Source organism: Plecotus auritus (assembly GCF_963455305.1).
Source record: "Plecotus auritus genome assembly, chromosome: X".
NCBI lineage: Eukaryota > Metazoa > Chordata > Mammalia > Chiroptera > Vespertilionidae > Plecotus > Plecotus auritus.
Window position 1 is genome coordinate 24,861,791 of NC_137784.1, and position 15,932 is coordinate 24,877,722.

General features: G+C 35.2%; 1 protein-coding gene across 1 annotated transcript in view; it reads right to left on the reverse strand.

Moving 5' to 3' along the window:
* DMD (dystrophin) overlaps positions 1–15,932 on the reverse strand; it is a 2,407,712-nt gene that overhangs the window by 1,548,165 nt on the left and 843,615 nt on the right. The window contains 3 exon segments of the mRNA XM_080651877.1: positions 8,055–8,210; positions 11,138–11,251; positions 14,621–14,833. Coding sequence (XP_080508003.1) covers positions 8,055–8,210; positions 11,138–11,251; positions 14,621–14,833 — 483 coding nt within the window.

Below are 15,932 nucleotides of genomic sequence, written 5' to 3' on the forward strand. Positions count from 1 at the left end.
AGTTCAATAAATTATGACACACACACACACACACACACACACACACACACACACACACACACACAATGGAATACCATATAACACCAATACATCTGTACTGAAGGGAAAGTTGTTCAGTATGTAATTTTAAGTTTAAAAAACAGGTTGCAAAACAGTATTGTGGTAATAGGCTTAAACTTTGTAACGCTTTATATGTTTCTGAAATACTAGCATTTAACAATATAATTTATTACTTATTAACCAGCAAGACTTAAAACATCTAAAGTAAAATCATGCCTGTTAATGGCTTGTTACAACATATCCTGTAACAAGTGAAAACCTCAATTTAGTATCAGAATGGTTATAGATAGTGCTTCTCTTTTACCTTAAAAAAGTAATTCTCATCATATGATGTTATTGTTCTCTCTGAGATTAGAGTTCTAAGTAACAGAATTGTAAAGTCTTTTTTTAAATATATTTTATTGATTTCAGAGAGAAAGGGAGAGGGAAAGAGAGATAGAAACATCAATGATGAGAGAGAATCATTTTTGGCTGCCTCCTGCTCGCCCCTCACTGGGGATTGAGCCCGCAACATGGGCATGTGCCCTCAACCAGAATTGAACCTGGGACCCTTCAATCCCCAGGCCGACGCTCTATCCACTGATCCAAACTGGGTAGGGTACAGAATTTGAAAGTCTTAACATGTAACTCATAGTTTTAATATAGTATAATGGTATTTTACTAGATACTAAATATGTGCAGAACCATCATCATATTAATTCCCCTATACTTTATAACCATCTGAAGCCTACATTAGGTAAATCATAACTATTTTAATTTAGTTTCTTAGGTAAATGTAGTACCTTATTTATTGAAATGTAAATCTGTTTCACTCTGACACAGCTAGAACATTATGTCTAAAATTATACTAATTAAGGTATAAAATTACTTTGAATAGTCATTAACCTTATAATAAGCCTAAGTAAACATGCTGTTAAATTTCTACTTAGATGCTCTGCTATAATCTTTTGAGGTAGTTGGCAAAGCAACAATAATACCAGAGTGACTAATGGAACTTTGCCAAGGACTTGTAGTAAAAAAGAAAAAAAAAAAAAAGTATTGCATGCTATAAAACTAAACCAGAAGAAAAGTTCAGGAATGATTGTGTTTTAAGGAAAAAAAGGTAGGAAATTATTATGAGTGACAGCACAAGTGTTTTGGAAAGAACATCAGCTTTGGAATCAGGATACCTGGATTCAATCATTAGCAAACTAAGTGAATCTGGACACATTACTTCATTTCTCTTTATTTTGGCTTTGTAACTAACCTAAGAGTTGGACCCGATGATTTCCAGTTTTGTTTTGTTTGTTTGTTTTTTCCAAAATTTAATGTTCCACAGCTCTACAACTGATCAGAGAGAAAGATGTATATTTTGTGGTTTCATATTTGAGAAGGATTGCTGTGGAAAGGTTTGAGTTAAAATGACAATTTCCCGCTCAATTTTTTCATATCAGTGATGCCAAAATTCTAGCCTTAAATTTCCCAATTTACCCCACAGTTTCATTAGATTACATTGCCTCAATCTTGTGGAGAAAATAGAAAGTTCTTCATGTTTCCTGTTCTAGAATTTGTAAATCTAACATTCTGCACTGCCTCTTCTGCCCTCCACTCCCACCCCCACAACCACAGCTTTATTGAGACATAATTGACATAATGTTGTGCAATTAAAGTGGGCAATGTGATAATTTAATACACACATATAGATTGTGAAATGATTACCACAATAGGATTAGTTAACCCCTCTATCACCCTCAAATAATTACCATTTTCCTTTCTTGTGGTCAGAATATTTAAGATCTACTTTCTTAGCAATTGTCAATTACAGGCTGGGGAAAATATAGGTTTACAGTTATTTACAATAATTAATAAATAGTACAAGAATAAGCTGTGTTTCACATGCAACTATAAACCTACATTTGCCCCACCCTGTAAATAATAGAGTATTGTCAACTATAGTCAAGCTGAAAATGAGATATCGAGACTTTATTCATTGTATAACTGAAAGTTTGTACCATTTGACTAACATCTCTCCATTTCCCCCACCTCTCAAGCCCCAACAAACACTGTTCTCTTTCTGAGTTTGGCTTTTTCAAATTCCACTTATAAGTGAGATTATACAGTATAAGTTTTTATCTGTTTGACTTATTTAACTTAGCATAACGCCCTCAAAGTCCATCCAGGTTGTTGTAAAATGTAGGATCTCCTTTATCATTGCTGAATAATATTCCATGTGTGTGCATGTGTATGTGTGTGTGTGTGTGTGTGTGTGTGTGTGTGTGTGTGTGTGTTTCCTCATCTTTATCCTTTTATCTACTGGACACTTAGATTATTTACATAAATTGGCTATTGAGAATTATAATGCAATAAATATGGTTTGCAAAGATTTTCTTCCATTCTGTATGATGTCTTTTAATTTTATCAATTGTTATCTTCTGATGTGCAGAAGCTTTTTAATTGGATGTATTTTTATTTATTTATTTATTTTCCTTTTTTTGCTTGTGTTTTGATGTCATATAAAAAAAAAAAAAAAAAACAAACATTCCCAAGACCAATGTCAAAGATTTTTTTCTAGGTTTTCTTCTAGGAGTTTTATGGTTTCTGGTCTTATGTTTAAGTCTTTAATCCTTTTTGAGTTAATTTTTGAATAGTTTAAGATAGGGGTCCAATTTCATTCTTCTGCATGTGATTATCCAATTTTTCCTATATAATTTATTGAAGAAACTATCATTTTCCCATTGAGTATTTCTTGGCTCTCTTGTCAAATATAAGTTGACTGTATTTGTGAGCATTTATTTCTGGGCTCACTATTCTGTTCTATTGGTCTATGTGCCTATTTTTAGGCCAGTATCCATACTGATTTTTATTACTATAGTTTTATAATATATTTTGAAATTAGAAGTATAATACCTCTCACTTTGTTCTTCTTTCTCAGGATTCATTTGGTTATTTGAGGTCTTTTGGTCATCCATGCAAACTTTAGGGTTTTTTCCTATTTCTATGAAACGTGCAGTCAGAAGGTTGATAGGGACTGCATTGAATCTAAAGATGACTTTGGATATATGAACATTTTAATAATATCAAAATTTTCTGACCTATGAGCGCAGGATATTTTCCATTTATGTGTCTCTTCAATTCCCTTCATCAGTCTTTCAGTTTTCAGTGAACACATCTTTCACTTCCTTGGTTAAACTTATTCCTCCTTCATTGTTGTTGATACTATTATAAATAGGATAGTTTTCTTTATTTCTTTTTCAGATATTTTGTTGTTAGTGTATAAAATCACAACTTATTTCTCTATGGTCTGTACATAGATTTTTTTTTATCCTGAAACTTTACTGAATTTGTTTATTAGTTTTAACAGTTCTTTGGCACTCTTTAGGATTTTCTGTATACTATAAGGTCATATCAACTGCAAACAGATACTTTTGCTTTTTATTATGTTTTTCATTTGTTGTATTCTTCAGATCTAGTTATTTTTGTTTATATGAAGTCCATAACTTTGTTATACTTCTCATTTTGTTCATATATTCTTTTCCTAATTTCATTGAATAGTCTTTGTTTTCTTGTAGCTCACTAGGCTTCCTTAAAACAATAATGTTCAAGTCTTTATCAGGTAAATCACAGATCTTCATGTCTTTGAGGTCAGGTACTGGAAACGTATGATTCATGTAGTCATGATTCCTTGATTTACCATTTATCCAAGGCTTGAATTGTTGTCATCCCATTTGAAGTAGCAGTCACTTTTTCCAGTCTTTAATAACTGCCTTTAGGAGAGAAATATTTTCATCTCTGCAAGGGTTTCTGAAACTTTCCAAGACCTTCTATAGATATGACTGTTCCACATTTCTTATCCCTCTTGTGGTAGAATTCTTAAACTTGTATGCCTTCTCTTGATCCTGCAAAGCACCAGGACAGGTAGTGACAGCTCCCATTCCTCTTACCCTCTCCAATGCATCCAGTCTTGATTTTTGTTGTTCTAACAATATACTGGATCTTCTCTACTAGACTTCTGGACTTCCACAAAGCCTCTCTCATCCATGGGTGATTGTCTAAGACAGTGTTCTCCAGGGGTTCTTGAAGCATGTTTGAAAGAGTGTGAAGTTGGTTCACAGGCCACTGTAGGATCTACACTGAAGTCTATATGCCTATTACTTGATTAATAGGTAAGTGACACTCCTCCAACGTTCCTTGGCATATGGAGATGTATTCCACAGCTCCCACAAAGGTACAAGGAGACCTCAAGCGTTTTGACTTGGATAAATGGAAGAATATAGATTTTATTTCTTGTACTAGAGAGATTTTTAGGACAGCAGGTTGGGCAATGTGTCAGAAATTAGGGGGTGGGTGTTAGATTTCATATGTCTACTTTTCATCCATGTGGAGGTGTTGAGTTGGCAGATGGTTATTCAGATCTGAAACTTAGGGAAATTGCCAGATTGTAACAAAAACTGTAGAAATAACAACTTTCAGATAACATTTGAAGCCTTGAGGCTGATCACTTTATCTAGTGAAGGAGCAATGACAAGGAAGAAAAGAAGGCCAAAGACTGAACCCTGGAATGCTTCAAAGTTTAGAGGTCAAGGCAGAGGAACCATCTAAGGGTACTGAGAGGGGTCACAGAAATTGAAGGCAGACTAAGAGTGAGTGATGATGTGAAAGTCAATTGAATAAAGACGAAACACTGGATTTAGTGATGCAAATTCGTTGGTGACCCTGACAAAAATTGTTTCAGTGGAGTTGTAAGAATAAAAGCTTGATTATGGAACATTCAAGAGAGAGTGGGAGGTGTGGCATGGAGAGAAAATGGTTCTGTAAAGGGAAAGAAATAGAGAGAGGTGTATACAGGAAACATGAGGCAAAGGGAGGATCTTTTTTAATGATAGGAGATATTACAGCATATGTCTCTTGTCATGGAAATGGTCCAGTAGAGGGAAGAATTATATTGCTGATGTAGAATGTAGGGGGCTGTAAAAGAGTTGGCGTAATGCTCCTACTCCTTGCCAGTGTTATTTCCTACTTAGAAAATTGTAATTCCTACATCCTTCCACTTGTGCCCCTTTCAGTCTATTCTTCATGTAACAACAAATTTTTAAACAATCGCTTGAGAAGGTACCACATCTATGCCTAAAATCTAATAGTTTCCCAATGTACCTAACAAACATTCTGAATCCTCATTGTCCCTTATAAGATAATTCATTATTCTTATTTCCCACCTATTTTCTCCTGGATCACACTACTCCTCTTACAGTGGTTGTCCTTGAGTTCCCCAAATCTGTTCACCCCTCTTCTGTCTCAGGAGTTTGACCCCTTTCATTCATTCTCTATTCAGAATTTCCCTAGTCCATGCATCAAAGTATCAGGCTGTTCTCACTAACTAGGCATCAGCTTTAACTCCATCTTTTCAGGAACTTTACTGGCTACCCAATAAAAGGTATGTTCCCTGCTTCTATTATTCTCATTCATAGCATTCTGATTACTTAATTCAGAGCATTGATCAACAATAAAATTATGTGATATTGTGCTGATTCATTTACTTTCCATCTTCTCTACTAAACTATACCCTCCATGAAGATAGATATTCCCTCCATGAAGATACTGTTTCTTTTATCCCCTACTTATAGCTGATATAAAATGTTTAATTATGTTTCAATAAATAAATATTCTTTTTTTACTCTTTTTTAAATTTTATTTTATTGTTTAAAGTATTACATATAGTAGTACATATATATCTTTTTTTCCCCATAGACCTTCCCCCAGCCTCCCCTACCCGCTGTCACATGCCCTCATCCCACCCCCCTTCCCCAGTGTCTTGTGTCCATGCATACAAGTCCTTTGGTTGATCTCTTCCCCCCCTCCGCAACACTCCCCAGCTTTCCCACTGTAATTTGATAGTCTGCTCGGTGCTTTACTGCCTCTGTATCTATCTTTTTGTTCATCAAGTTATAATGTTCTTTATTTTCCTTAAATGAGTGAGATCATGTGGTATTTTTCTTTCATTGCCTGGCTTATTTCACTTAACATAATGTCAATAAATAAATATTCTAGTAAGTAATGAAGAAAAAGTAAAAATGTTTCTCTAAATAATATATTTATATTCCTTCCCCCCTCCCTTCTTTCTTTTGAGTCTGATTCATTAATTTGTAGGTTATTTTAATAGTGATTATCCTTAATCTAAAAGTAGCTTATATATATATTTTTTGTTTATATGAAGTCTATAACTTTGGTTATAGACTTCATATAAATATATATATTAGAATTTAAAATAATCTCAACTCTTTTACACCTACAAAATCAGATCATGGGATTTCAAAGTGTGTTTAAGGATGTCTCTAATTATTTGTGTGTTTTTTTCAGACTCTGGCATCTAAAAACAAATAAGGAGTTACCATTAACCCATGAAAGAACACCATACCCTCACGTTGTATTTAGCCATTTCTATATACATTTACATTTTGTTTCCATTATCCTTTCTGGGCCCCTAAATTGGTCCCCATCACCCAGGCTTGGCTTTCGTCCTTTTACAGCATTGTCTTCCTTCTCTTCTGAACTGCATGGTCCCTTTCTTTCAATATCTAGGTCACTTGGCGATAAAGTGGAACATGGGTAATATAGTACAGGGAGAATCAGAGAGACATAAAATACAAGGTGGGCAAAGGTAGGTTTACAGTTGTTCATATGGAAAAAGACATGCTGGTTATGATTATTACAATAGCTTTATTAACTCTGTTTCACATACTCACATCTAGAAACCTACTTTTGCCCATGCCTTTATTCTAGGAGAGCATGGCTGGGATCTATGGAGTTTTTCTTATGCAGCAGGCTGATATGTTTACAATACTTGCCTTGAACAACATATTCTTGGTACATTTTATTGCAGACATGAGGTCTTAATCAAGGACACTTTAATAATATAGAGATGTTTTAAAAAGTACAATTCTCTAACTTTTGACTTCATACATTTTTTGCTCTTCTTTTCTCCCTTGATCTAAATAAATTGGTTTGTTCTTGGTATTAATCCATTAAAACATTCAACAAACAAATACCTTTCATACTGACTTTCCAGGAAAACACTAATGACATCATCTATTATCAAGGTAATATTTTTTCTCAACATCCCTTCTCGAACTGTCTTACTCCATGAAAAGACTGAAAGCTCACTGAACCAGGGCTATCTCATCTCTGAGTTAATAGAACTGTTAAGCATTTGTCAGTGATGGTATTAGCTGGGTGACTTGCCTTGACTTTTACTTTTCTAAATTTTCTTCGTTTTCAAATTTAATTTTCGCCTTTTGGCATGATTTCAACTCTAAAATGTTACTTAAGAATAATGAAATACTAACTGACTCTAAAACACATAAAATGAAACCTCCGATTAATTTCAAAAAGAGGTTGGTGTGTTGAAAAGTAATCACTGCCTTAGGCAAAATGTTATCTTCTGAACAGGAATTATTGGATATATATGACTTGTGTATATGATATTTAGTTTTCTATAATTTAATTTAAAACATCTATTAAATACTCTGCTGTATAAATGAGGAACTTAGATGTGAGTGGAGAGTTATTTTGTATTTTTTCCACTGAGCTTTTCTTAACTATTTCCAAATCTTAGATAATTTACTGAAATAAAAGAAGTCAAACTTGTCAATCTTAACAATCACAAGTAACAATTATTACTCATTCGTTTTATTTTTGTACCCAGCATACAAGTGTAAAGTGTCTTTTTTTAACCCAATTACTATTATAAAGTCATGTACTGGAGAAAAGATTCAATCAAAATAATACCTAATGTGACAGTTATATTCAAGAAGGTCATTATTCATCATAAGGTTAATACATAGTATTTAAAATATCTAATATGAAAATATTTTATATGCTAGACAAAGACTAGTTTGAATTAACCATGCTTTAAAGCATTAACATAGAAACTACACTTTTACAAAGGGCAGCAATAAAGGGATACATTAAGAAATCTTAATTAAATAAGGTCAATCCACAGTGAAAGAGACTTTTCATACCTGTTGGCAAATGTGATCCCACTGAGTGTTAAGATCTCTGAGTTCTGTGTCAAGTCTGGAAGCAAATTCTGGCTCTGCTTCATTCTTTATTTTCTGCCCACCTTCATTGACACTGGTTAGGCTGGGCTGAATTGTCTGAATATCACTGACTAAAAGCTGGGGAAATAATTCAAAAATTACCTCAACATATTAGAAATAAAACATACATAGGAAATATATAATTAGGAATCATGACAATATCCATGAAATATATCCTTTGAAATCTGAAATAAATGTAATACATGTACAAGGTTGAGATATATTATGTCTTGCAAAAAATGTTCACATGTTCTTATGGTATGAATGAAGTAGGGAATTACATGTATTTCTACTTAAATTAGATATAAAAGGAAACAAATTAATATTACTTGCTTTAAAATGTGTGAAAATCATGGACTTTACACACTATGGTTTTTTAAAAGAATTTTGGTTTTCAAACACAGGATATTGTAGCAATTCAGTATAGCATGATGGATGTCAAGGTTATGTGTCACATGAATTCCATTTTTTATCTTCTATTTGCAAAGAAAAATATATAAAGAGCTAGATTATTTTCTTCCCACTGCATGACAATGGTATAATTAATATTGTTTCAAAAATCCAAAAGGAGGGAAGACTCCCAAGCTCATTTTATGAGGAAAGCACTATCCTAATTCTAAAACCAGATAAAGATATTACAAAGAAAGAAAAGTATAGGTCAATATCCTCAATGAACAAAATGCTAAAATCCTCAACAAAATATTAGCAAACCTGATCCAGCAATATATTAAAAAGATCTTACATCTTGATCATGATCCAGTGGAATTTATTCCAAGGATATGAGGTTGGCACAATATCCCCAAATTAATAAAAACATGAAGAATAAAAATCACATGATCAAATCAACAGATGCAGAAAAAGCATTTGATAAAATCCAACACCCATTTATGATTTAAAAAAAAACTGTCATCGAAGTGGGAATAAAAGGAATAGACCTAAACATATTAAAGACCGTATATGATAAACCCACGGCCAATATCATATTCAATGGGCTAAAACTAAAAACATTACTCTTTAGATCAGGAACAAGACAAGGATTTCCGTTTTCACCATTATTATTCAACACTAGAGGCCCAGTGCATGAAATTCGTGAACAGGTGGGGTCCCTCCTCCTGGCCTGCAATCAGGGCCAGTGTCCAGGGAGGGACCGCAGAAGGGCTCCAGAGCATGTCCGGCACCGTCTCATCCAGTCCCAATAGGTCGGACTCCACCAGCAAGCTAACCTACCAGATGGAGCATCTGCCCCCTGGTGATCAGTGCACATCATAGCGACCGGTCAGTTGACCGCGTGGTCGGACACTTAGCATATTAGGCTTTTATATATATACAGATAATACTGGAAGTTCTAGCCACAACCATATCAGACAATAAGAAAAGGCATCCAAATTGGACAGAAGAAGAAAAACTGTCATTATTTGCAGATGACATGATACTGTATATGGAGAACCCTAAAAAATCCACCAAAAAACTACTAGAACTGGTAAGTGAATTTAGTAAAGTAGCAGGATACTATATGAATATCCAGAAATCAGTTGCATTTTTATACCAGTAATGAACTATCAGAAATAGAAACTAAGAAAACAACCCCATTTACAATTATGTAAAAAATAAAATACCTAGGAATTAATTTAACCAAGGAGGTAAAAGACATGTATTGGGGAAATTATAAGACACCAAAGAAAGAAACTCAAGAAGGTGCAAATAAGTGGAAGCAAATACCATGTTCATGGATAGGCAGAATTGACATCATTGAAATGTCCATCCTACCCAAAGCAATCTACAAATTCAATGCAGTTCTTATCAAGATATCAATGGCCTATTTTATAGAACTAGAACAAATATTCCAAAAATTTATATGGAACCACAAAAGATCCCAAATAGCCACAGCAATATTGAGAAAGAAGAACAAAGTTGGAGGAATGACGCTAAGTGATCTCAAACTATACTACAAGGCCATAGTAACCAAAACAGCCTGTTACTGACAAGAAAAGACATATAGATCAATGGAACAAAAATTTATATTGTCTAATATCATAGTACAGTTAAGTACATATGGAAAAAGCTATATGACTAATAATCTGTAATAAGCTATAACTAATGGCTCATAGGATTATTTACCTTTAAATTAAACTGAATTTTATCCTATATAACAAAAGACCAGTGAACATAACAGCATAATGACCAGAACGACCGATTGACCAGTTGTTATGAGGTGCATTGACCACCTCTCAGGCCCTCTCACCGGCCCGCAGGCTCCGATCGCTGAATGGCCAATGGAGAACCACGGGAGGAACCAGGGTGGGTGGCAGCAGGGTGGGACTGGGGACTGGCGAGAGGGCAGACCTCTTGGTCCCTCCCCCCGGCCCACAGGCTCTGATCATGACAAACGGGGAACCATGGGGAACCAGGGTGGGTGGCGGCTGGGCAGGACTGGGGACTGGCAAGCAGGTGGAAGGCAGACCTCTTGGTCCCTCTCCCTGGCCCGCAGGCTCTGATCAGTGGATGGTGAACAGGGAACCATGGGGAACCAGGGTGGTCGGCGGCCGGGGCAGGACTGGGGACTGGCGAGGTGGCTGAAGTTGGCCCTGATCACAGGTTAGGCCTAGGGACCCTACCCACACACAATTTTGTGAGCTGGGCCTCTAGTATTAAAATAATCTTGTAAAATTAGGGTTGAGTAAAAGGTCATGTTTTTCTGTTTCTCAGTGATTTAACACAGTTTCTCAATCTTGGCACTGATGTCATTTTAGACTGAACAGTTCTTTGTTGTGGGGCGGTTCTGTGCATTGCAGGATATTTAGAAGCATCCCTGGCCTCTACCAGCTACATGCCAGTAGCATATACCCCACTCCAAGCTGTAACAAATGAAATGTCTCTAGACATTGATAAATATCCTCCAGAAGGGGCAAATCACCCCTGGTTGAGAACCACAGCTGTAACAACAACAACAAAAAATATTTGCATGTAATCATCTCCATATGAGTAATGTCATATGCAAATCTTACCCTGCATTGTTTCAGCTGTTTTTTAAGAATTTCTGAATCCCCAAGGGCAGGCCATTCTTCTTTCAGGAAAACATCAACTTCAGCCATCCATTTCTTCAGAGTTTGTATGTGATTCTGGAATCAGAGACCCATTTTTAGATATTATTGGGGTGCTGATTTCTCTCAACTCAATTCATTACAGTGATATGTCTGAACATAAGCCCAGGGACAATTCCCATGTTTGAAGGATGTCTCTAAGTAGCTCTTCAGGAAAATAATACTTTTACTAAGACTGCATTTTTATGATCTACTGTATGAGCACTATTATATGAAGTCTGCAATTGTTAGAAATAAAAAATTGATGTAACACTAAAGAACATTAAATCATATCCCCCTCTAGAGAAATTTTAAGTTTCAAAACAACTCATGATAATACTAACAATGTGTCTTTACAGTACATAAAATAAACTATGAACAATAAACTCAATGGAATGGTGTATTTATAGCCTCCCTAAACCTGAACTTCCACAAATTGTTTTTTGGCAGTTGACAGTTTAAATAGTTCCTCCACTTGGGAACTTTCAGACCAAGATTCTGTCATCTTTAAAGATAAAACTTTTGCTTCTAATTTCTTATTTGCCTTATCTGGTTGAAGTAAAAATTGGGCAAAAATGACCCTTTTTGTAAATTATTAAAAGCTACTACCTTTCTATATTCTTTCACATATTGCGTCCCCCCATCTCACCCCCACTGCTTTTTTCGACTATTACTAAATGTATAATTTCCAAACATTTTTATTTCCATACAATTCAGCTATGCTGTCTAGATGTGCTGGTTTCTCCTTTCTTAATTAAATTTTGATAGAAAATATGTGCTTTACTGGAAGTTACAACTTCAACATGATCAATAATAATGAATTTTAAAAGCATTTGACTAAAAAAATTTCAACAGCACATCTTGCTGGTATCTCTCAAGTCTGGTTTTGTACTTCTTCCCTGTCACTACTGTCCTAGTTCAAGCCTTATTATTGGCTTTTTTGGTATCTGTCTCAATCTCACCCAGTCTAATCTATTCTGCATTTTGGTGTCAGTATTCTTCCCTCCTCCTTCCTCTTATTATAAGGATGCTTTAAAAACACAAATGTTATCAGATTTTCCCTCCTCTAAAATACCAATAACAGTTCCACATTATTATTATAAAAATAATCTTTTCACCATTCTGTTATAATTCATATTCCAAAGCTTGGCATTTGGGATCATTCATTATCTACTCCCAGACTATTTTTCCAATCCTATCTTTTGTCAATCTCCAAACATATTTTTGTCTCACCAATACTAAAACACTGTCATTCAATTGAACATACTGCAGCATTTTGTTAGGAACTTTATCCCACTTCATTAGTTGACTACATTCTACTTGTTCAATGTATAGCCCCTATAACCCATGTTCGAAGAATCCTATCTAATAAAGAGGGAATATGCTAATTGACCCTCACACCATCACAATGATGGCAGCACCCACAGCCAATAAGGAGGGAATATGCTAATTGACTGCCATGCCCTCAAAGATGGCAGGGCCCGTAGCCACAAGATGGTGGTGCCCAGTCCCCTCAGCCCCGCCAGGGCGGCAGGCACGCAGCAAGGCGGGTGCAGCCTTGCCACATGCCTGCCTCCAGAGTCCCTCAGTCCCTTCAGCCCCTCAGCCACCCAGGGCTGGCCCAAGGCATAGGCAAGCCTCAGATGGCGGCTGCCCAGCCGCCCAGGGCCACCCGAGGCTCAGGTAACCAGGGCCGGCTGAGGCTTGTGCTGCGGGCACTGACAGCAGCAGAGGTGTGATGGGGGCATTGCCTTCCCCTGATCGCCAGGTTGCCTCCCACCCCTGAGGGCTCCCAGACTGTGAGAGGGGGCAGGCCGGGCTGAGAGAACCCCCCTCCAGTGCATGAATTTTCATGCACCGGGCCTCTAGTATTTCATAATCTCCTCTCCCAGTTTATGTTGTATTTTTTTCTCCTGTCACAACATTTCCCACGCTGTGTAATTTACTTCCTGTGTTGGCTAAATAATGACTTCCCAATATCTTCAGACCCTATTCCCTGGAACCTGTGAATATATTATTTTATAGAGCTAAAAAGGCTTTGCAGTTGAGATAAAGTTAAAGATTTTGAGATGGGGGAGATGATCCTGGGTTATCTAGCTGGGCAAAATGTAATCACAAAGGTCCTTATTAAGGGGGGACAGGAGTGTAAGAGTTAGAAAAACTGGAAGATGCTACACTGCTGACCCTAAAGACAGAGGGTGGGGACATGAGCCAAGGAATAAATGTAGTTTCCAAAAGCTAAAAATGACAAGGAAATAGATTCTCTCCTAAAGCCCACAGAAAGATCAGATCCCTATCTATACTTTGACTTTAGCCACTGAAACTGGTTTTGAACTTCTGACCTCCAGAAATGAAAAATAATAAATCTGTGTTGTTTTACCATTCAATTTGTGGTAATATGTTACAGCAACAAAGGGAACAAATACACTTATCATTTTCCTTCACTGGAATGTGGGCTTAATAAAAGCCAGGACCATGTATCTGTACCCTCTTTCACCACTGACACTGGCAAAAAAATGTGATTTTATGGCTGTGTGTAAATGCATGTACAAACATGTTTATATGTCAAAACATGTAAATGTGTACATTTGTAAAATATGTTGTACATTAAAGAATGTTTTAGGACAACTCTGTCTTTTTAATTTGTAAAAGGTAAGAATAAACAACTAAGTTAGCTGTACAAGGATATAAATCCAAGTGCTTCTTGTTGCAATGCTTTTTCATTATGCTATGATGCTTCAATGATCCTTCCCAGCATTGATATCTTTCACAATGGTTCAGCACATAAGAGACTTTAGAATAGAATGTAATCGTTGGTTTACTATTTTCACCTTGGGTAATTATAATATGGTGGCACCATTCAAATAAATGCAGTCAGTAGGAGCTGTTTTGTAAAATGTGATGGGATCAAACTTATACATATAAATATAAGTAAAATATGCTGATGAATTATATTACATGGTAGATAACTTCTCTATTTATACGCTGAATGACAAAGTATTTGTGGAAAAAAATAATATTAAAGAAAATCTAAGCAGAACTCGTAATTACTGTTTTCTTTGAGAAAGATTTGAATCTTTTGATCTTATCACTGACTTTGAATTTCCTATTGAGGTTAAGTTATTTGCCTTTAAATTTTATAACGCATCACTAGGAGAGAAACAAATAAAGAAAAAAATGAATATAAAAATAAAATGTTCTTATTGATTTGAAAGAGAGAGAGGGAAAGTGAGAGAGAAAGAAACATCAATCGGTTGTCTCCCATACTACACTTCAATGAGGGACAGAACCCACAACCTGGGCATGTGCCCTGACTGGGAATTGAACAGGTGACCTTTTGGTACATACGATGATGCTCAACCAATGGAGCCACACAGGCCAAGGCAAAAAAGTAAATTTTTGAATTACCTGAATTTTTCGGAGTTTAGCCATGTGCTCTTCTAGCTTTTGGCAATGTTCGACCAGTTGGGAGGAAAGCTTCTTCCAGCGGCCTTCGATGTCTTCAAATTCTGATTGATATTTCTGGCTAATATCAGAGGGGGCTTTCTTTGACATCTCTTTCACGATGGTGCTCAGATAGTTTAGACCACTTTGTTGCTCTTGCAGAGAACTTTGTAAAGCCTTCAAATTGAAAAATGAAAGTACATGTCTACTAATTGATGAAAAATGTTTCATTGGGCAGTTTCATTAACAACCTTCAGTTAAATTAAATGTACTTAAAATGAAAGCTAGGTGATTCAAACATCTAAAAAATAGATGATGTAATATCAGTCATAAAATAACTAGTGATGATTTAAATTCTACTTTTTATCATAAGATTAATTTACACAGTATTCAGTAATATTTTATTTGAAAATCTATGCCTATTTTATGAACATTGTCAAATATATCCAAAATTATATCTTACTGAACCAGGGTTTTAGCACACCTAATTTTATTCTATTATGTCTGTATATTAATAAGTGCATTTATTATACACTTAATAGAGTTTAACTTAATTATACTGAGCTTTTAAGAAGACAACTTCTAACCTCCCTAGGCAAAAATATAACTAAACTATATTGATATATGGGAAATCAAAACTGAATGTTGCCAGATAGATGGTCTATTAATGCCAGTTAACTAAAGTTTCATATTTTTCAAAAGACATTGGTCTGTTTTATAGTATTATAGTGAAATTCTAGAATAATTTTGGGGAGAATTTATAACGTTGGTTTTATATTTGTAATGTATAACCTATGCAATCCCTTATAAATAGGATGCCCATCTTTAGGTTTCCTCTATTCAATATTTATTTAAATGTTACTTTCTGGTTATAAAGTAATAAAGGTTCAAGATTAAAAATTGGAAAAATATACATTATATGCAACAATTATGATTTTATATCAACTGAGTTTTTTTTTCTATGTTTAACTAAATACTATCTGATCATAAACACATACACGTTTATTCCCTCTTTTATAAAGTGACTAATAAAATTCCCCCAAGTATATCAAACATGTAACTTTTACAGTTGTATAATATCTTATGCCAGTTTTATGGTAATTTAATTTTTTAAATTTAATTTGATTTTACTTTATTAAACTGCTACTCTTGATTGATTAGTTAGACAATATCTAGCATGCATATAGTTACATTTTAAGCTGGGCATTTTACTGTAAGCCTTTTCCCATGTCATTATTTTTCAAAAACATAAATTTTAATGGCTTCTCTAGTTCAT